The 22,779-nt window shown below is 38.1% G+C and overlaps 2 protein-coding genes across 2 annotated transcripts; both read left to right on the top strand.

The window, feature by feature from the left end:
- Positions 1 to 2,247: 2,247 nt before the first annotated feature.
- Positions 2,248 to 4,282, top strand: LOC120800500 (small integral membrane protein 26-like). The gene is made up of 2 exons (XM_040146643.1): positions 2,248 to 2,517; positions 3,726 to 4,282. The coding sequence occupies exons 1-2, from the start codon at positions 2,394 to 2,396 to the stop codon at positions 3,899 to 3,901; spliced, it is 300 nt and encodes a 99-aa protein (XP_040002577.1). The 5' UTR covers positions 2,248 to 2,393; the 3' UTR covers positions 3,902 to 4,282.
- An 858-nt stretch (positions 4,283 to 5,140) lies between these two features.
- On the top strand, positions 5,141 to 21,765 carry dtd1 (D-aminoacyl-tRNA deacylase 1). The gene is made up of 6 exons (XM_040147145.1): positions 5,141 to 5,319; positions 5,745 to 5,835; positions 6,683 to 6,918; positions 9,189 to 9,286; positions 16,142 to 16,297; positions 21,168 to 21,765. The coding sequence occupies exons 1-5, from the start codon at positions 5,277 to 5,279 to the stop codon at positions 16,295 to 16,297; spliced, it is 624 nt and encodes a 207-aa protein (XP_040003079.1). The 5' UTR covers positions 5,141 to 5,276; the 3' UTR covers positions 21,168 to 21,765.
- Positions 21,766 to 22,779: the final 1,014 nt, after the last annotated feature.

Raw genomic sequence — 22,779 nt, 5'->3', positions numbered from 1 at the left:
AAGTTAATTGCAAGTCGGTGACTGCTGACCACTGCTCACCTGGTGAAGCTAATACAATGTATCAATGCTGAGTCCTAGTTATTGTTGTAAAAAAAAAAAAAATTAAAGGCCCTGCTGTCACTGTGGTATTTATTTTATTTTAGGAATACTGGAGCTGAAAGTCTGATCATACAGTATCTCCATGCCCCAAAGATCTTAAAAAAAAGTCTGTAAAATGTTAAATTAACTTTCCACAGTAATTTTGTTCATTTGTACTAACATACAATTTTTTTAGAGTTTTTTTATGGGGTCTAAAGCAGTTTAGCATCCTTTACACTGTCAGGAATCAAATTCTGGTGGGGAAATGTTGTATATTTCTTTATTTCTTTCAAATTTATTGGTACTGAACTAAAAATAAATTTGGCATCTGCCTTTAAAAACCCATTAAGTATACCTTTACATTAAAAAATGTATAATGCCACACATTTACTGCACTTTAAGAGCCCAAAGGGTGTTTGTGCAACCAGCTTATTATAACTCATAGCGACGTTTTGTTGTCCAGCGACAGCTAATGACCGTATGAGACTGCATCAGTTGTTTCAGCAAACTTTTAACCCAGACCATGATCTTTTGCATCAGGTGGTAGGGACAAAGGACCTACAGTATATGATCATTTTGTTTGGAGGACTTATTTTAGGTCCCCATATTCTGTGAAAAACATACTGTGGACATGACCTCTGTGTCATCAGTGTTACAGTAGCTATGGCCTTGCTAGGACTGTACCCTGTCAAAACTGGAGATTGATTGATTTTTTATTTTAAGTCAAGTGTTCAGGGAGTCAGGTCCCATACAGCTCAGATCATACAGTAGTCAAGGTCAAGTCCATTCTCCAGTCATAATCTTTGTGAATATGTCTGAATCAGGTCCAAGTCTAAGTCTACAGCTCTGCCCTTTTCAGGTATAAATCAAATCGATTATTTGTGTTAACTGTGGATAACTGTGTCTGTGGATAGTCTCCTGTTTTCACATTAACTTAACATAGCTGTATCTTTCAGCTAGCTTGATGCAAGGAGAACCTTTAATCACATACACAGATTACGACGTAACGTGTGTGTGGTATTTCAGAGTCGCCACAAGGCATGTCAGATGACAGCTTTGACCTTCATTCCACGTATCATGAGCAGTGAGATCATAAATCAAAAGAATAAGTGTGAAGTGACTCCTATCTAATACATGAAGCACTGATGGGCAGGTACGCCAGCAAGGTCTAGGGAATCTTTTCAGTTCTCTTACCCCAAAAATATGTACTTTTTAAAAAACAGTGCAGTATATGCATGCAGTATGTAAAAAATTGATTATACCACTGATAGAAAAAGAGGGAAATACTAGATAAAACAAAAAAAACAATAAACTAAGAAGACACATCAAGTGCATATTCTTTTTTTATTTTAACATACCTAATTTTGGTGCAATATTCAAATATTGCACCACAGGGTACAGTCCCAAATATAATATGATGTGGAATTGCCCAATTAACCTATTCACACATCTTTACATGCCAAGTAAGACAAGAGCCAACATGATTATGTTATTTATGGGTAATTTAATCACATGACCAGGTCTGGCATTTATCACTGTCACGTACGAATCAGCAAGCTGAAAAGGCTAAATTAATGAAATGCAAATGGTATTCTCTTGAAATTGAAGAAACTCTGATAAGCTATCTGCTACAGAGTCATAGTATATACTATCATATCATACTACTATGTGTCTCAATTATTTTAAATATCACACTCAAAATATTATGTATATTCTAATATTTGGGACCTTTTTTTTAATTTAAATTTTTTTTTGCATATCCAGGATCTCTTCCACCTTGATCAGGGGATTTGTTTATTCTGGGGTGCTTTTATTTCATATATGTCGATGTGTACTAAGGTATTTACATGTGTAAGCAATATATGTAAGTATATGTACGTACATGCATATACTGTAAATGTATTATCAGCATGTGTGTCCACTATGTTTTTACTATTGGAACGATATCCCTTAATTTTTTTTTTTTTTTTTTTTTGTGTTTACTAACTGATTTTGTGGTCTCTTGCTTATATTTTGTGTTTTTATTGACGGCTGAGCTATAACATGGTCTCTTTTGTTGTATATTTTGTTAAAACATTTTTTTTTAAATTTAAAAAGCGGCTTAGTGACATAAATGACCGCCAATGAAAATACTACTCATCATTTCTTGACAATTAAAAAAATGGTTTCAAACAGCGTTGCCGCGGCCCGGAAGTTTTTTTTGTACTTCCGCGGTAGCTGTCATGGCGACACCCTGTACGCTCTAGCTACAGAGACCCAAATGCCTACATACAGCAGGATAAAAACAAAACCGTGTATCAGAGCAGACTGCTGTCATGACGTTCAAAGATCTGTTGAAGTGGAATAAAAGAGTATCAGCGGTGTATGCCATCGGCATCTGGAGCATGATAGGCTCCTACGCATATTTCAGATACACAGGTCGTTATGAGGACACGCCAGGTGAGTGACGGTGAGAGTCACTGGGAAGCAGCACGCGCTGTCACACGCACGCACGCACGCACGCAGGAACACACACGCTGCTGATTGTTCAGTCAGTTCAGTGACTCAACAGCTGGTCACTTTAATTTTCCTCAAGTATCGCTTATCTCTATCTGGTTTTCTTTTTTTTTTTCTTTAAAAAAATATATCTCTGTTGTTAATGATATCCAAAAAAAGTCGGCTGTAGTGCTGTGTGCAGTGATGGAGAGTAACTAAATACAAAATTAGATTCACCTTCATTCTGATTACACAAATGAAGTACCAGTGCAACAAAATACGGTTGAGCATCTACCAGCCAGCAGACTGCATACTAACAGATACATGTAAAGATGAACAAATGTACAGCAGGAGCAGTAAAACCAATGGGGTAATATGTCCCAAATGAACAAAACAATTAAAAAAGAAAATGTACAGTACAGTATATGTGTACAATATGGCCAGGTCCAATAAATAGTATGTACAATTCAATGAGTCTGACTCTTATGTAATATATATACTGAACAAAGAAGCCAGTACATATAGATAAAAAAGGTAGTTTTATTTGACCTGAATATTAGTATTTCACATTGCTTTATACTTCTACTCCACTACATGGCAAAATGTTGTACTTTCTATTCCGCTACATTTATCTGGCATCTATAGTGAGTTTGCAAATTAAGATTTTAAGGACATACAATGAACCTATAAAATGCCATGCGTGGTTATTCAGTAAATCCAATCGTATATGGTAAATTTAATAGTTAAAATTAGCTCCAAATCAACAAGATACAACATTCATATGCTGCTTACATGGTAATGCACCAGTAAGAATGATGATCCAATCCAATATATTAGCTTATTATGATAATAAACATTGACAGTGACTTTTCTATTTAATGAGAACTTTTACTTTGGATACTTAAAAGAGATTTTGCTGACAATACTTCTGTACTTTAACGTAAGTAAAACTTTGAATGCAGGAAGTTTACTTGGAATGGAATATTTTTTACATCGTTATATTTCTGCTTAAGTAACGGGTGTGATAACTTTCAATATCAACTACTCAAACTTGTTTAGATCCTTCTAACCTTCTCAGTTATCATCTACAGTATTCCCTCAACCAAGTTTACCCAGATATGATAAGAGTAAGTGATAACTATATCTCTCTTTACTTTCCCCCTCCACCTCAGTGAAAAAAGAAGAAGAAGTGCAAGAGCAAGAAGATCCAAATCAGGTTGTCTACCAGACAGCTCACACCAAAACTGTCCTTGTCTACAAGAAAGACTTTGTGCCATACAGCTCAAGGATCTACAATTTCATCCGGTCATTCAGCAGTGAACCTGGGACTGGAGACGGTGAAAAGTAGCTGCGTCAGTGGACTGGAGGTTTGCTCTTGTCAAGAGAGTCACAATGAATTTATGCTTATGTGTAGGGACATTATTATAATATGTAAAGGAAATCCCACCGCAGTATCCAAGCAAGATGCCATTATGTTTGGATGTCAACTGACTGCTGTCAGTCAGCCACCATAGAAAGTTGCCACAATGTTTAAATAAACTCATGTTTAAACATATTCTCAGCTTCCCTTTAACTTTACTGGTACAGTAAGTATCTAAGGCCATAAGGCTTACCTAATACAATTTAAGGCATTACCATGAAAGTCATAGAAGGTTGTGCTTTTAGCCTGGTGTTAACATAGAAAAGTTCATTACTACATGCTGTTGGGAACAGTGAGTGAGGACTGATATAGTCTTGAAATAAATACTACTAATGTGAAACCTTTATCTGTTGTTTACTTAGAGTCAGAGAGATGTTGGTCATAGCAGACGTGTTGCCTTGCCATAGTAGGAAGAGCACAGGTGCTACTAACATTAATGATGGCTCTGTTCTGTTCACATTTCCCAGTGAGCCCTGACTGAGGGAACCTAAATTCAGCCATCATTCATTTTATTATTTTACACCTGTGCCTTTCCTACTGTATCATGTCGTCATGTCAACAATCCAACACCACCACGAAGCACCGCCTCAAAATGTTCAACAGAACTGAGTCTATATAAAAACAACATAGCACTCTCAACCAAACTGACCACCTCATCTAAGCTAGTTATTTTCTACAGGGCTATTGTATTGCATTTCTTGTTTTTTGGTCACTCAGCTCTGCACTATATTGTAATTCCCTGTCATTCCCATTCATTCCCATTCCCTGCACTCTCACCATACAGGTAGTTTCCAAACATTCACATTTGAGCGTTGCTACAACAACGACCTAGCATTTGAATTCTTTAGAAGGTAGAGGCGTGTGCTAACTATAGCTATGTTATATACTGTTGGTTGAATTCAAATTACCGTATAGCAATACATTGTATATGTGTCTATATGCATATTATAATTTCTTAAACCATAATCTGCAAAGTTTCTATAGCTGTCGGATAAATGTAGCGGGGCAAACTGTACAATATTTGCCTTATAAATGTAGTGAAGAAAAAGGATAAATTAGCATAGAGTTGAAAGTAGAAATACGTCAGAATTGAGCTTAAGTGCTACTTGAGTGAATGTACTTCGTTACTTCAGGCACATGGGTCTGAATGACTTGCTAAAAAGAGCAGTCCTGTCCCAGCAGCCCTCCGGAAGAAGCTGAGGATGTGTGCTGCGTGTTGCGGCCGCTAGAGGGCGAAAACGTCCCGTCCACGCTGTGAGTCCTCGGAAGTTGTGAGAGCGTGCTACCCAACACAACCAAAACAATGAAAGCTATCATTCAGAGGGTCACCAAAGCGACTGTGACAGGTAAGCGGGTGTTTTGAACTGAGCAAAACTGGCGTTTGATAAAGTCCATTCGCCGAGGGGAAAACAGCTTTCATTTATTAACACCTCTGACCATGTATGTTGGCTAGCCGAGCTGCGTTAGCATTAGCACTCCCGGCCAAATGAAAGGGGCACCAGAGAGTGTCTCTGACCAGAGTCCTGACAGAGCACTGCTGGCTGTTCCAGCTCGAAGGAAGCCAGTCCAGGCTATTTCGCGGCACCAATAATGAAAGTGTCCTCTGTATGTCAGTGGTCGTGACAGCTAAATGTCTGTCTTGACTGGCGGCTCCTCTCCTCCACACGCAGTGATGTCATTCAGTCTGTCACCTGACAGTTTGGGCTGGTTGTCACTGGATGACAACAGCAGCAGCGCCTTCACTCATCAACCTGTCTTTGTTTTCCTGCAGTGGGTGAGGAGCAGATCAGTTCAATAGGACGAGGACTGTGTGTGCTGCTGGGTATATCTGTGGAGGACACCCAGAGGGATGCTGATTACATGTGAGTGTGTGTGGGAGGGACCTTCAACGCCAGATCCAGCACCCTGACTAGATAAGAAATCATTGTTCAAACACGGGTCAGGAAAAAACCATAGTTCAAGATCAAAAATGTTCATAATTAGGTGGGGGTTGTTGCAGTTCCAAGCAACTATTGTGTTCCATTACTGCACAATATAAAAAATCTATTAACACAATCTTGAAAATTGGCCATAGTGACAATCAAGACTACATTAATTTTTGGCAATGTTACCAAACTTTAAGTAAAATTAATGCACAGTTGATTATCAGTGTGATGGTTTACACAATTCAAGCATGTTCCAAGAGTTTGCAAGCTGATTTTCATTCTGCGCTGAAATGAATTGGAGTCAAAGGCTGTGGCGCAAATAAATCCCAAAATCTAAAATGTGCATTATTAGCAAGTATTTGAAAACTATCAGCAAAATTGTCAGGGTTACATCATTAATAGCTAAGGATCTAAAATATTCTTGTATAAATGGCATTATCACAAAACAACATCCTAACTTTGACCAACCTTGACCACACAACTTAATTGTAAAGATGGACTGTTTTAGTCAAGGCAGATTTTTATACTGTCCTGTCATGAAAAGTAACCAATCCTTGCCTGGAGGATAGCAAATAGTCTGCAAATTAATGTATCGGCTGAAAAATGTTCAGCAGTAATGGTATAAATTGCTAATCCAGTGAGGTCCCACTGATAAGATCTCTGATAGTATTGCCCAGATTGATTAGAGTACTTGTGACTGTCTTAGTATAGACAGAGTGGATGATTCATTGCCACTCAGACTCACTAGACTAATTCTACACTGCTTTTCTCCTCATGTTTTCAGAGTACGTAAGATCCTGAACCTGCGGATGTTTGAAGACGAAAACGGGCGAGCATGGAGCAAAAGCGTTATGGACCGGGACTTTGAGGTGCTGTGTGTTAGCCAGTTCACCCTGCAGTGTATACTGAAGGGCAACAAGCCAGACTTCCATTCAGCCATGCCTGCAGAGCTCGCCCAGTCCTTCTACAACAGCATCCTGGAGAACATGAGGAGTGCCTACAAGCCAGAGCATATCAAGGGTGACCACCATCTTTACTGTCCCCTTTTATGGTCCTACAGTGGTGTGTTCCTGCTGCTGTTGGACCTTATACCATGCAGTTTTTATATCAGATGATGTCTTGAAGAATTTCCCATTTTTTAGTTTATGCCATATAGTATATGTACGTCATTATGTACAGTTAGGTACATAAGTGTTTGAACAGTGACAAAGTTTTCCTAATTTTGCCTCTACACCACCACAGTGGATTTGAAATGAAGCCATCAAGATGTGTTTGAAGTGCAACTCCCCTTTAATTCAAGGGGTTTAACAAAAATACCACATTTACTGTTTAGAAATTGCAGCAATTTTTATACATAGTCCCTCATTTTCAGATGCTCAAAAGTAATTGGACAAACCAACATGAATATAAGGATTATTTTTAATACTTGGATGAAAACCCTCTGCAGTCAATGGCTGCCTGATGTCTGGAACCCATGGACATCACCAAATTCCTTACTGCAGCCGCCTTCAGTTGCTTGTCATTTGTGGGTCTGTCTGCATCTGTATTGTGAATCAATAAAACCCTCTGTATTTACATTCATTGTAGCAATGCAAATTCAACATCTCAAATCATAACTGATCTCATGATGGTGGAAGCTGAGTCAAGGACAGCTTGACAAGCTATACGTCTGCAGCTAGCTATAGTTAATCACCCCTCAAAGATCCCAGGAATATCTTCAATGCATTTGCACAAACGTCCAAAAAGTGCTGCTCCCCCCTCTGCATTACAAGCCCTAGTCTTTGTCAACAGGACACGGCCACGCCCACGAAAATGACAGAAACGATAGATATAATGGCTGGTAGTTAACCTAGCTCCAGAGACAATACTACTACTGCTGCCACAAGAGGGTGGTAAATTACAAGATTAATGCAAACAGCTAATATCAGATCCTTTATGGTACCAAACACTGTGAGATGTAAGGAGAGATGTCACTTCCACTTCAGTATTGTTCTACAGTTCTGGTTGAAATTAATGGTACCCCTGAATTTTAGGTACAGAATTTAGAACATCATCGGAAATAAATGCAAATTAACCAATTATGTATTATCAAAATATTTTAATGAAATGTCCAAGGTTACTCAAAAAAAGAAAATACAAAAACAAAACTGGCATAATTGTGAAATAAAACAAACACATGACACTGATAGTCAGTCAATTGTCCAATTACTTGTGAGCGTCTGCAAATGAGGGACTATGTATAAAAATGGCTGTAATTCACAGTACACTTAAATCACATCTTGATGGCTTTGTTTCTGATCCATTGTGGTGTACAGAGGCCAAATTTCAAAAATGGTGTTACTGTCCAAATACTTATGTGCATAGTTGTATGTACACATATACGGTCATACCTGGCAGAGAGATTAAGTAACTGACAGTCATTGATTATATCTGAGAGGATGGGGGATTTTGTGACAGTAGTGTTGAAAAAGAGTAAGAATTTAAAGGGTCATTGTGAAAGGTGTGAAAAAATGAAATGCCAGTCTGAATAGAGTCCCAGGAGGTTCCGTAATAATATAGCTAAAAAACAGTGTTGCTCACAGCTACTTGTTTCCGAGCAAATTAAAAACAAAAGTGTTGACGGTCACTATTATCGCCAATCACTTTGGACCAATGCCCTGTCCCCCTGCTGTTTAATTGCCTGTATTCCTATCTCAGTGTAGGTTTATGGCAGTTTAGAGGCTGGGAGGTTTGGATTATCTGTTCTGTGACGTGGTGGCAGTGACAGTGGCAGTGAATTGGGTCAGCCCACTTGGGAGCAGGTGCGGAGAACACCTTGTCCCAGCAAAGGAGGCATAAGGCTTCCTAATTAGCCCCCCCCCCCGAGAGGAAATATGATGATACACTGCTTTTCCACCGCGGCCGACGATTCATTGTGCAGATGGTGTCATTAATCTCGCGAGCCCAGTGGAAGAAAGGAGAACATTTAAGTTAAAATTTTCTCTTCTCCTACATCCCGTTTTTTTTTTTTTTTCCAAATGTCTCAAGGCTCCATGTTATCCTGCATCTTAATGAAACATCGACTGCTAATGCAAAAAAAATTCTACGTTTTTTTTTTTTTACAGCCTGATGATATTAGGATGTGATGTGATTTGAGTTGACTGGCTTCGTTAAAGTAAACTGTATTCTATCTGTGGCAGTGACGCTAATAGATGAAACACAGATTTATGGGATGTCCTGCAGTTTGGATTCTTTGTGCTCATTCTTATCACTTGTAAAATGTCTGTATGTTTTTTGTTTTGTGTTTCTAGATGGGATGTTTGGAGCTTACATGCAGGTCCATATACAAAATGACGGACCTGTTACAATTGAATTGACTTCACCTGCTGGTCCCACAGACCCCAAACAGGTACACTGTTGAGCATGAAGGTTCAAAAAATCTTAACTCAAGGTCAAGCTCTTTTCTTGGGCATTCAGCCATACTTCATGGACTTCATCAGATGGGGTTTGCTCATTGAGATGGTTCAATTGCCATGTGTGATTAAAGCTCAAACAAAAAAGCTGGTAAATGCACCTTTAGTTAAGATTATTTTGTCAAAGTTAAAATTTTACTGAGGAATTTTAAAGCAAATATTTAAAAAAAAATTTGCTTCCCATTTACTCTTCCATTGCAACCAAAAAACTTTAATTCACGTGTGGTGTCATTCCACTTTTCAATGAATCATTTAATTTCTCATTTTGAACCACTAGATGGTGATGTTTACTCTTCACTCACTGTACTTTTCTCCAACTGTGGAGACAAGTATAGCTCTCAATGTGCGATTCAGCATGCTACTACATACCTACACCAATGAGACAATGTACCAGACTAAAACGTACCTTTTCATGACAGTGGTAGTAGCAAATCTCTTAAATTCAGGGCCAGTCCTGTCTCATGGCCTGCAAAAGGTGTTATTAAAAGCTGCTCCACAATACACCTTAACCCCTCATCTTAACACATTTTGACCAAGGTGAGTAGTGACACAACTTCTCCTGATTTGAGATGATAAATTACAGTATAAGTTGCTTGTTTACTTGCTCCTGCTGCCTCTTAATGCTTAGGATGAAAAGACTGTTGAAGTAATTTTCTAATGCGCAAGTAGAGTTTCCACATGCAACTGCACATGTGTATGACAATGCAAGCAATATCATAACTGATCTCATGATGGTGGAAGCTGAGTCAAGGACAGCTTGACAAGCTATACGTCTGCAGCTAGCTATAGTTAATCACCCCTCAAAGATCCCAGGAATATCTTCAATGCATTTGCACAAACGTCCAAAAAGTGCTGCTCCCCCCTCTGCATTACAAGCCGTAGTCTTTGTCAACAGGACACGGCCACGCCCACGAAAATGACAGAAACGATATATATAATGGCTGGTAGTCAACCTAGCTCCAGAGACAATACTACTACTGCTGCCACAAGAGGGCGGTAAATTACAAGATTAATGCAAACAGCTAATATCAGATCCTTTACGGTACCAAACGCTGTGAGATGTAAGGAGAGATGTCACTTCCACTTCAGTGTTGTTCTACAGTTCTGGTTGATATTAATGGTACCCCTGAATTTTCGGTGCAGAATTTAGAACATCATCGGAAATAAATGCAAATTAACCAATTATGTATTATCAGAATATTTTAATGAAATGTCCAAGGTTACTCAAAAAAAGAAAATACAAAAACAAAACTTGCATAATTGTGAAATAAAACAAACACAAAATGTACCCTGGAAACAAATTAATAATTATACATAAACATACACAATTATTATTATTATCACAAATTTTTGGTTGCAGAACCTTTGGCAACAATGACAGCCTTTAAATGTTTCTTGTAGCCATCTAGAAGCTTCTTGTCTGCTCCTCCTCCTGGTAGTTTCTGCTGCTCTTCCATCGCTGTGTGTTCAAGCTCTTTTAAGTTTGCATGAGTCCTGTTTGCAATGGCAGATTTCAACTCCCTCCAAAGGTTTTCAATGAGATTCAGGTCAGGACTCATTGCTGGCCAGTTTAAAACAGTCCATCTTTTCCTTTTCAACCCTTTCTTTTGTGCTGCTGGATGTTGGCTTTGGGTCATTGTCCTGCTGAAAGACCCAAGACCGTCGCTTTAAACCTAGTTTTCTGACACTGGGTAACACACTTTGCTCTAAAATGCCTTGTAATCTTCTGATTTCATCATTCCTTTGATACAATCAGTGCCTCCAGTACTACAGGCAGCAAAGCAGCCCCACAGCATGATAGAACCTCCACCATGTTTTACTGTAGGTAGGGTGTTCTTTTCCTTATGGGCTTCATTTCATCACCAATGAACAAACTGATGCACTGAGTTCCCAAAGAGCTCTACTTTGGTTTCATCAGTCCATAGTCCATTATCCCAGAAAGATTGGGAATTATCTATGTTTTTTTAAACATCTGTCTTGTCTTTCTATGCCTTTCTTTCAATACTGGTGTCCTCCTGGGCCTTTGCCCATGAAGCCCTACTTGTTTGGTGTTTTTTCCACAGTCTGCATCAACCTTTGCAGACTTCTGTCATTGAGTTCCTACTTATCCCGACGTCCTGGAAGCGTCGTAACAGTTTTATGACTGTGAAACTTCTTGATAAGATTACAAACTGTTGAAACAGGGATTGCAATCACCCCCTTTTTATGCACTAAAACTTTCATTGGTTAATTCAGGTCAAGTGAACACTGAAAATTAAGACTTGGTTAGTTTTTTTAAATTAATTAATTAATTGATTAATTGATTAATTTATTTATTTTGGTTGAGGAACAAATTTAAATTAATCAAAAGGGCGCCAATAATAATAATAATATGTCTGTATTTTTTATTTCACCATATGTTATCATACTAACATTTTCTAAATAGCATAAATAGACATACAGACTGATGAGACTGATGGAAATGTCATTATATCATAGTTTCAACGATTTGGTCATAAACCAAAATAACAGGCAAATTTTAATTTGGTCAGTAGGCTTTATTCTCTGGGGACATTGAATGTCTGTAGAAGTTTCCATGGCAATCCATTAAATGGTTGTTGAGATACTTCACTCTGGACTAAAGTAGTGGACCGACTTACACTTCCCTACTATAGCAAAGTATTGCTCTGGTATCACTACCAAAACCCAGGTATTGTATTGGCACTGATTATCACCACACCCAGACCTAATAATTGCACTTTAAAAATACAGTAATTGAGTAATAGAAGAAATACTGAGTATTATTCAGTTGTTCCCAAACATTTTCAGTAATGTCTGCCTTTGGAGGCCAAAAAACTGCATTTTTATCAAACAGTAAAAACATTAATTTCATAAGTTTTCCATATTGCAAATTAAAAATGCAAGTAAAATTACACAATGCTCTCCTGCTACTCCAAAGAAAGATTGACATCTTTATGTTTTTGATATAACTGAGCTATTTGCTAAATAATCATCACTGATTTTCTTTTTCTACCTATCAAACTCATCATGTTGTTTGCTTTCTGAATCTTGCTAACCTGAATCTCGATAACTCCCAGTATCAGGTCACTCTTGTTTCTTTATTGTTGCCAAATGAATCGGATTAATAGGCCTTCATAGAAAGCCCCTGGTGTCAAGACATTTTGATTTGTCATAGCAGGTAAAGCACAAATGAAACCAATAACATTAATGATGGCGCTATTCCAGCAATTCATATAAAGAACTGGAGCAATTAATATTATTTTTCAATTCACTCCGTATTTTCCCCCATAATGGCTTTGCACCTCTAATTTGGGGACCACTGGATTCATCCATAATGAAAATTTGTCTTTTGTGGCTTTCTTTTTTCTTAAATCGAGTATTTATTTGCAAGTCTGTTACATGTATATAAATGTTTGTGTAAATAAATGTACATGTTTTATAAATAAAACCAAACCATAATTTTGGTTAGTTGCAGCCCTGGATATCTCTCTGAGTAAACCACCATAAATGGCTTTCAATAACATTGAAGAAAGCTGTACAAATCATAAGGTGGTAAGTAATGGTGATATTAAACACTGCCTCTCAGTAACAGTGATGCAGCTATCTCAGCCCCTTATTCCAGCTATTTGAAAGAAGTTGATATATCCATCTTCCTGAATCAATTCTGGTCACTTCTGCCAAACCCAGCCAACATCCTTACACTTTGGCTGCGGGCCGATTTTGGCTGCTCTCCCCTTGGTGGGCTTGGCTTGCTTGCCCAGAGTGAGGGATATTAAGCAGTCCTCAGAATTTTAATCTTGTCTATTTGGGATGTTTTGCTGTGGGGCCGAGGAGCCAAAGCCAAGGCTGAACATGAGGGATAAAAGGCCAGCCAATAGGCTACGCTTGGCACGGGTGGGAAATGAAGCAATGGCCAAGAGACACTGTTCCTTTCTTTCCATGAATCAGGGATTTAGTCCACTGCAGGGTCAAGCGCCCAGCAAACAATGGTGTTATCCAGAGGAATGAAAATCATCCTGTTTGGATGTTCTCTTTGGAATATTCAATGGCTGGGATTGATAGCAGAGGAGACCTGAGTTTTTCTGTTTGTTCACCTGACTTCATGCATTTTGTTTTGGGCTCTGGGTTTCAACTCAACATACGCAGAAATTATGTAATTTTAGATCATGTTAGGTCAAGATTTTATGAGGTTATAATTCAGAGTTTTGGGTTTGAATGTAGGTTTAACATTAGTGTTTGAAATGATGTTTACTTTATTGCAAAGAAAGAAATGTTTGTTTGTTTTTTTTGTTTTTTCCCTCTGTGTCCAGTTTTTATTCAGATGTTGAACGTATTTGTCTCCCCTGGTTTTTATTTATTTTCCTTGGCACCTGTAAAAATTGAAGCACCTGTGTTTACAGGCCTTTTTTGGATGACGGGTAGCATACCCACTTCTTCATTACTGTTGTTGTGTTTCATGAACTGTGAAGATTACAATGAGAAAAGGAGGGGGGGGGTTGATTGGAGTAGTAACTAGCTGCGCTGAGTGGCATTGTGAAGGGCTATTTTGGAGTGTGTGAAAGGCAGTGCATGCAGTCACAACAATAGACTCATTGAAGTGATCATATGACAACCCAGAATAGCTCCAAATGAGGAGAAAATAGAAGTGGTCATGTATTCACAAGGACAAAGTCAAATGTGGAGTGTTGGTCTGTGGCACTGACGTTTTGTTCCCTCTTTTTTTAATTACATATTACTAATTCTCATGCATGTTGGGACCTTTGGGTAAATGCTGAACACACTGCAAAGGTCATGATCTGCAAGTCATGATTCAGCAAGTTCGTGTTGAGTGCCTCAGCCTTCTGAGCCACCAGGAAACACAGATGGATAAGGTTTTTAATATATTTTACAAGGTAAAGAAAAAGCAAAGACTCGCACTCAATGTGAGGGTCACCCTAGTTATTATTTAACTCTTAAAGCCCCTGAAAACTTGCTTTCAAGTCTTAAATATTTTTCAGTAACATGAAATATTCAGATTAAATAGGCAACACTTAAAGTTGAAGTTTGGTTTTCGTTGGTACTATTTATTAAGAGTTCAACACTCAAAAACTCTGTTTGGGTATGGCTTACAAGCTTTGTGACATCCAGTTTTTCCGACTGAGCCCCATTGAGCTCAGAGAAAAACACAAACACAGATATCTCTTAGTGAAATTAACAAAATCTTTGAAAGTTGGGAGAAAATTTTTGGGTTTTTGTAGAACCCCATTGCTCATAGCAAGAAGGTATTTGAGAAAATAGGTTTCAGGGCCTTTGATATCATCAACATTTCTTTAAAGCTGAATATATCAGGAAACTATTTTACTACAAGTTCACAGAAGAAAGTTGAATATGACGTTTAACATGTTTATATTCATCATATTGCTTGTAAAATAATTTAGTTGATCAGATGATTTTATCCACTATTGCCTAATATACAGTAAACAAGAGTAGGTCAAAACCTATTATGTGACTGGACCGCCCTTTATCTGTTTGCCTCTCTCCGACCCTCTTTGCTCACATATACAGTATTTTAATACAGCCAAAATCCCAATAAAGCTGTTCTCATTTACATCTTTTTCTGTTTGTATGAAATAGGGACTGAGACGTGGCCCGTTAAGACTATATGTTAACCAGCAGACACTTCCAAGCCATTTCCAAGCTGATTTTTGAACCGTGACGTCGTCTGACAAAAAAATCACCACACACATAAGTTAAAGTCAACAGCTTTGCTGTGATTCCAGCTATATTTACTTGTAAAATGATCACTCAGAGAGAGAGAGTTAAAAGCTCATTCACGTCTGTATCCGCTGCCGTGTGGTCAGTTGAATGAGATGCATAGAGAGGTGTGCCTGTGGAGGGAAAACCTGACCTTGCACTCACGGGGCAATACTGGAGACTCTCTTCTACGGAAAGTAGCTAAGGTTTGTCCAGAAAATCGCTAGATTTGTCACTAGGTGCTTTTGTGAAGAAAAGTTGCTAAGTTTTCACCCCTGATCACATAATAGAAACTATTTGTGCCAATTCTTTTTGACAGAGCAATGGCAAATGGAGTAACTCCAACGCTTAGTCGGCCAATCAATGGTGTAACTTCAGCACTCAGTCCCTCACAAACCGCTGTTGCGGTCCTGCCAAAAAATATTTTTGGAAGAGTACTGCAGTAATGTAGTATTGTATTTCCCCAAAGTTCGGGGACTTTCAAGAGACAGATTTTAAAATGAACTCAAAACTGAAGCAGCAGAGCAGACTTTTTCCTTCCTAGTATGGGTCAGAATCCAAAAATGCTGGGTCCTGCACTTCCCATAATGCAACCTGACCACCCTAAAATGTGTTAACTTAAAAAAGCAAATATTGATGTATGTTGTTTCTAAAACATCAGTGGTAAATGTCAGCTTGAAACTCAGAATAAAAGAGCAGAGGCTTCTTTGTAGGCTCACTCTGTTGCAGAGATAACACATAAAAGTCACAGCTGGATGCACCAAGTTCAGGCATGTTTTCTGGAAAAAAAGAGTTAAAGGAGAGGAAGGAGAATGGATTTTTTTCTTTTTCTTTAACTCTATATTCCCTCTGTAGGTACCTAAATACTCTTAAGGATAATTTTAAGGCAGAATCCAAGCTTTTCTATTTATTAATCACGGCATGTGTCCTATTGATAACTGATATTGTCATCTACTTTGATGTGATTACAATGTACATGTTAAGGGCAAATGAATTGAACTGTACGATAAAGAATTTATTTATGACTCAGGCTTTCCTGTTTCTTGTGTTTTCCTCAGCTGTCAAAGCAGGAGAAGCAGCAGCAAAGGAAAGAGAAAACGCGCTCCAAGGGCCCCTCAGAGTCGGGCAGGGAGAAGGGCACCCTACGTTCCCGACAGGACCCAAATGCCAGTAGTGGAGCAGAGGGTGACGTGTCATCAGAGAGGGAGCCCTAGGTTAGCAGGGTCGGGAGCCTAGGAGACACACAAAAACACACAAACACATGCAGTGACTTGTAGCACACATTCGAACAGAACACCAGACTGTATATCCTTAAAATACCGAAAGAGTCTTTAATTTTGTAACCCTGAGACTTGTCATAAAGAGTGTAATTAAAAACCTTGAATCACTCAACCGTGTTATAAAGGTTAATCTTAATTTAATCTTAATTTTTGTGCAACTGTGAATTAAGTTTTATTTATTTATTATTATTTGTTTGCACAGTAAAAAAAATACCATTACTATAAAAACATGATCTGTACAAAAAGACACCCTCATATATACAAACACATTTCCACCTACATATATTCACTCACACAAATCCAAGTAAATGAATTTGTGCAGGAGAGGTAGGAAGCTCAAAGCTTATACAATGATCTCTCCTAAAAATTCAAAGCAAAACAAACTGAATTATACCAAATACAAAAACAATAAGGGACAGAAAGTAGTACTACAATAAGAGAAGAATAAAAAAAGAAGAGACAAAAATACATATGTATAACAGTTATTTCTCATTCCAAATGACCAACAGTCAACACTGTAATTGGGAAGTTACCAATGAGTTTGAGATGTTTTTTAAAAGGACACAAGATAATGAATGATGAACAGTATGCAAGTGTGAATTCCACAAAAGAGCTCCTCTTTATCTAAATGAAGATGTAGCCACATTACTTGAAGTAGTAGGTAGTTTTTCTGATACTAAAGATAGATACCAGAAAAGAGGAAATTATTAATTCATGATGGCAAGATGGCTAATCTAACATATTTCTTTTGTACTATAAACAGTTTTTTAAGATATGAGGAATATGTACTAATATATTACAGTAATTTAAATAAGGAGAGATTAGACTGTAATACATTGGCAGAAGGCTTGATTGATTTGTTAGGTGTGATTTTTTTTTTTTTAAAGCAGCAAAGCCCAAACCCCTAAGAACTTGGTATTGAGATTATTGAGATATTGATTACGTTTGATGATATTTAAGGTCAGTATAAAATGCCTGTTTTTTTTTGTATCACTTCTTTTTTACTAACTGCAAGACAACATACTTTTAAACCAGCTCTTCATAATGTGAATGTGTTGGAAATGTTTCGTCTCATTTCGGTTTTATATCTGAATAAGCAACCAAGACACTTTTCCAAAAAAGTAACAGCAGTGGACTTTGTAGGTCAGACCTAATAGCAGTTCTGTTACTGTTGTAGCACAGCTCAAGTTTGAATGCCGCTACACTTATGGAATGAAATGAGATATTAAACACACATATTATTTTCCCTTCTTAACCAAGCTGTGATAAATTTATCCCTTATTTGTAATTTCTTATACAAAAGAGAAACAGTATTAATATTAAAGCTGCATTAAGTGCACTATACTTGTTATGTACTTTTTGGCATTTTTTTATTTTATTTTATGTAATATCAATTAAGTTAAGGTTAACACTCACTAAAGCTTTATTAAGTAGCATACAATGGATTTATCAAAGCTTTTTTTTGCTGAGATCAGTTGCTAGAAATGAGGTTGATGAGAGCAGGGAGAGTGAACGCAAACCACAAAGTAGGGTGCCGTAAAAACCAAAACAATGAACTACACTTTCTACAGCTGAGGGGAACTGTAGAGACCGATGATAATTACCTGTGGGTTCATCACTAAGACTAACACCTTTTACATTACACACAGTAATTTTTTCCATTATTAATACAAAAATATTGAGTAGTGCAGCTTTGATAAAGCACAAAATTGTGTAAATTGTCAAGGAGTTTGTTTCTTATGTCAGATCTGTTCTCATTCACTTTGCAGGACAAAAGGGGAAAAACCCAAAAAATGTGTTTCACTAAATAAGTTAATTAATTAAGGATTCAACTACAAAATACGTTTGAAAATCCATCATTGATCCAGCTTGTGAGAGAACCGAAAACTTCTTTCATGTAATAATTTTCGAGCTCACTAATGTTCTTTTGCAATGACACTGTTCCATCTTGTATACCAGGCGGTAAATGTCGTGCAAGCCTGTGGCTCTATCAGTAAAAATCTGGTCATGTTTGAATCAAGCCATTACGGAACATCTACGAATGTGATGAAGACCTATGTTTTAAAGCCCAAAAGCCTTTAACAGATAAATGAGGCCAGCAATGTTAGATTCTTAATATTTTGTATTGTGTGTGTGTGTGTGTGTATATATATATATATATATATATATATATATTTGTATAGAACTTAATATTTTCTGTTTTTTTTTTTCTTATAACTGTTATTTATAAATGTAAAATATTAAAAAAAGAGTTGCAGTACATTAAATTTTTAAAAGTATCTTGTATTAGCCAGCTTTTTTGTTCCTTCTTGAAGAGACTCTGACAAAACCCTGGTAGACCTTAACACGAGAAAGAAACAATGTTCAGAAAATTTACAGCTGGGCCTATTTGCTAGAGGTTGCGTTTTTTTTGTTTTGTCTTTTAGTCTTTTGCACTGTCAACAAATACAGTTTCCCCCAAAAATAGTTTTGTCCCATTTATTATATTAGTGTACTGTGTCATGTACAATATGACAGCTTTAAATTTGCAGTGAGAAGCAGTTATAGTACCCTCAGCAGCTCTGTTTTCCACGTCTCCTTTTCCTCTCTGTGCCTGCTCTCTTTGTTGTTGTTGACATTGTGGTGAAACTCTGCAATGCTCATGAGAGACAGACGTGTTTGTTTCTGAATCTGTGGCTCATACTGTGGGGATGAGGAGGGGGAGGGGGTTCTCTTATTTGCCTTCAGTATTTGTTTACTAGTGCGAAAACAGTCGAGGTCTGGGAGAATAGAGATGGGGAGGCATTGAGTCAGCTCCCTTCGTGTCCCTTCTGCCTTCACTGCTGAGGCTGCTGCTGCTGGCTCCTGTGGCACAGCTTCTCTCCCTGTGTGAACTCTGGCAGGCACGAACATTAACGGATACGCCGTCAAACTGGCACTGTAACTGTCTGCTCCTTCGTTCTAACAGACATTTGTACAGCTAGTTACATACAGATTGACAACATTACAAACATCTGCAATTTGCCACTGAGGTGTGTTGCGTTATTTTTGTCTTGTTTGGTACTGCTTTGTCCATTCAATAACACGATATACACACAAACGCACCCATTCCCATGTGGGACCTTGTAAGCCTGTAGTCCTATCCCGAACTCTTCTACAGCAGGGGGCCCTGCACGCTAATCCCCAAGTGCATGTTGGGTAAATATGCCCCAAGACATGGAAGCTTCAGCACCTTGTTGCATAAGGTCTTTTTGTCTGACAAAGATCCAGGGCAAGGGAGACGGGAGAAAAATGGGCAAATGAGAAGGAAGGAGAAGCTGAAAAAAATGTCGAGAGGGTTATTTGGTTTTTCGTCTCTGGGTGTGCAGCAGGGGAGTGCACGTGCAACACTTCTGGAAATGTGTGCGCTGTGGTGGGAGGAGAGGTGCAAGAGGGAAATTTGGATGTAAGAGAGATGTCAGACAAGGGACTTGCTTGCTTGGCTTTGTCACTGCATATTTTAGAGGGAATGGGTGTTCCTGAGGTTTGCTTTGCATGACTTAAACATGAGCAGTGTGCGCTTTGCTCCGAATGAGTAATTTGTGACAGTCCTCCATTATCGCCTCTGGTTTTCCTTCCTTCCTGTCTGCAATGTTCTAATTTTGATATAAACAACTCACAAGAAGGTTTCTGCTGCTTGTCAGGCTGCTGTGAGCAATTCCCAACCCACGCTGAAAATTGCTTTTCTAATTGTTTGCAAATCACCTATTCCAGACCTGTCAGAGATGTATTCATAGAGTAGATGTAACTTCCATTTTAAAATTTTTATATGGCTGCTTTCACAGTGTTGTGCCTTTTTATATTTAATTAAGCCTACAGTCAGGTTCTTTTTTTTTGCTGCTAATAAAATCTGCCAATAAATGAGGATTCCAGTTTAAACTTTTATCACTTTTTTTTTTTCTCTCTGCACCTAATAATATAGGACTGGATAAGAGCAATTTGTGTTTCAAGCTGCACTAATCTATATTTTTAGTATTTAGCAATACATCAAATGACTGTGGCTAATATGAACGGTGTCACTTTTGCTGATGAATATAAGAGAATTATCACCCATATCTACAGTTCAACTCAGCTGTGTGGACGACTTTAGTGTCTTTCAGCTCATTGTTTTGGTGTTCTTGATCACAATGTTTCCCACGTAAATAAAGAACCAAAAGGAGAGTGAATATTGGACTTATATTCGAAAGGTTGCCAAAAACATGCTCCAAACAAATGATAATTTTGCTCCCTATCAGCTGGATATGTAAATGTGCATCTGTTTGCTAAAATGTTCCCCCTAAGAACTTAATAGAGGTGATAATATGATGATTAAATGTTTTTAGCTTTCTCCACTGTCCTTAAGTGGCCCAAAAGTCAATATATGCAGCTTTAAAGTGAGAAGGTGTAACTTTAAAGAAAACGTGACTTCATCAGCTAACATTACCCCTTAAGCCTTGTTTTGTCTGTTTTTATACAATACAATATACAATAAAGAAGCAATGAATAACATCCATAAATGGCAGGAGTTTTTCCACTAAAGCCTAACTTGGTCTGGTATGACCAGTAACTTATAGTGGCTAATGTCAGCAAATGTTAAGTAGATATTGCTGTGTAACTGAATTAATTACAATTTAAAGTTCCACTATCCTGTAATTGCCACTTGTGGCCACAGTGGCCGACATTGAATAAAGGAAAAAAAAAAATAGTTAGACTTTAAACTTTTATTGAAAATCATTACTGATTAATGATAACACAAATGACAAGAGCCAGTGACCAAAATGACTCTGTTCTGTTTTCTCTCATGCAGTTGTCCTACCGGGGACATGACAGTGAGCCTAGTTTCCCTCAGGAAGGCCTTAATCTTCAGTGACTTAGACCTGATTGTGGACTGTCCTCCTTCCTGTTTGGAAATCAGCAGGATTTCTTTCGGCCTGTCGCAGAGAACATCTTGCCCTTGCTTGTGTCCTTAGCCTCTCTTCAGAATCAGATAGGCCCGGCTGGGTGTAAACAAAGTAGCAAAGATGATCTGAGAGATTGAACAAGGGTGTATAGAACGGGAACATAGGTGATATTGGATAGAGCAGACATCAGCAGCACTACATTGTGTGGCCTAGTAGCTTTCTGTGCTCTCTTTGTGTTTTTCCCACTGCACTTCAGTCCATGTTTCTACCTCCATCTGTCTCAGTCTCTTTATCTTTCTCTTCAGACTCTCCGCACCTGTCTCACTCTCAGCCTGCAGTTCCCACTTAATCTCCGTTTAGGGACACGACACTGACCATGAAGCATAGCTCAACTCCAAGTCCTTCTGTAAAGTACAGTGATAATGTAACAGCCTTGCCATATTGGTTGCACCAGTGACACCTCATGATTGGCAAAGTCACATGTGTAAGGTCTTTTTTTTTTTTTTTTATAAGGTTATAGTATCTATATGGCGATATGCTGTCTTTTGAGAAAAAAAAAAAAAGGGAAAATAGGAGAAATGTATCTTATAGCTAGACAGTATAACATGTGAAAAGCCTTTAAACTTTGAACACCAACCTGCATTAGCTTTCTAGCTAATGTCTCCTTTTCCTCCTACAAGCATGGACACATGCCTTGCCCTGCACCTTAGTTTGCTAAATTAACTAACTAACAAATATCAACCAGGTGGAAACTGCACTGCTAACATTTGCAGGCTACCTAGTTAGCCCAATAGCTTAAAAACTTACCTGCAAATGTTATCATCAGACGTTTTAGATGCTAATTGGTGTGGTCCTTACTCTGCAGTACCATTGCTAAAAAAAAAAAAAAATTCTGTCTGTCCTCAGCTTGAAAACTACAGTAAGTAGGGAAAGTTTGTATACTGGCTCAGCTGACGATCAAACCTGCCCACTCATAAGCTTGGAGGCTAAAGGAGAATTTTTAGTCCCCAGAGACATTTTTTCCTTTCACTGATAAAAAGATACTAGGAATACATTTAAAAATTACTTTGACATGACTTTTGACTGCAAAACTACTAATTGTAATTTCAGTTGGACTTAAAATCCTAAAATGTTACCTGTGTGTACCCATGTACCCACTCAGAGGAAGAAGTCGTTTTGACTGCAGGGAGAAATTGTACCATAGTGCTGGCTTCAGCTGTCGATTTTAAGTCTAGGATCGAGGGACTTCAGCTTAGTGACTACAAATCAGTTTGTCTCAATTACCTGTACTTTACCTCTTCGGAAGGGGTCAACTGTGCTTCACTGTCAGCAAACACTGGCACCAGTGTGGCTGGGCAGACTTTGGCCTCACAAAAATGCATACATTGTTTATTAAAGTTTTTGATTATTACACTGTACTACTGTCACTTGACAGATCTGAATGTACATTTTGTTGTCATTTTATAAAGGTGTCAATAGAAAAAATTTGTGTGTCTTTTTCCACTGTTTATTCTGCTC

The sequence above is a fragment of the Xiphias gladius genome, chromosome 15, assembly GCF_016859285.1.
Source record: "Xiphias gladius isolate SHS-SW01 ecotype Sanya breed wild chromosome 15, ASM1685928v1, whole genome shotgun sequence".
Taxonomy (NCBI): Eukaryota; Metazoa; Chordata; class Actinopteri; order Istiophoriformes; family Xiphiidae; genus Xiphias; species Xiphias gladius.
Note: the sequence above shows the minus strand (reverse complement) of the source record. Positions and strands in the feature narration are given on the sequence as shown.

Coding starts and splice junctions, on each gene's coding strand:
- dtd1 (XM_040147145.1), top strand. CDS start 5,277: ATGAAAGCTATCATTCAGAGGGTCACCAAAGCGACTGTGACAG. Junction 6,919..9,188: donor CAAGCCAGAGCATATCAAGG/GTGACCACCATC, acceptor TTGTGTTTCTAG/ATGGGATGTTTGGAGCTTAC. Junction 9,287..16,141: donor GTCCCACAGACCCCAAACAG/GTACACTGTTGA, acceptor TGTTTTCCTCAG/CTGTCAAAGCAGGAGAAGCA.
- LOC120800500 (XM_040146643.1), top strand. CDS start 2,394: ATGACGTTCAAAGATCTGTTGAAGTGGAATAAAAGAGTATCAGCGGTG. Junction 2,518..3,725: donor TCGTTATGAGGACACGCCAG/GTGAGTGACGGT, acceptor CCTCCACCTCAG/TGAAAAAAGAAGAAGAAGTG.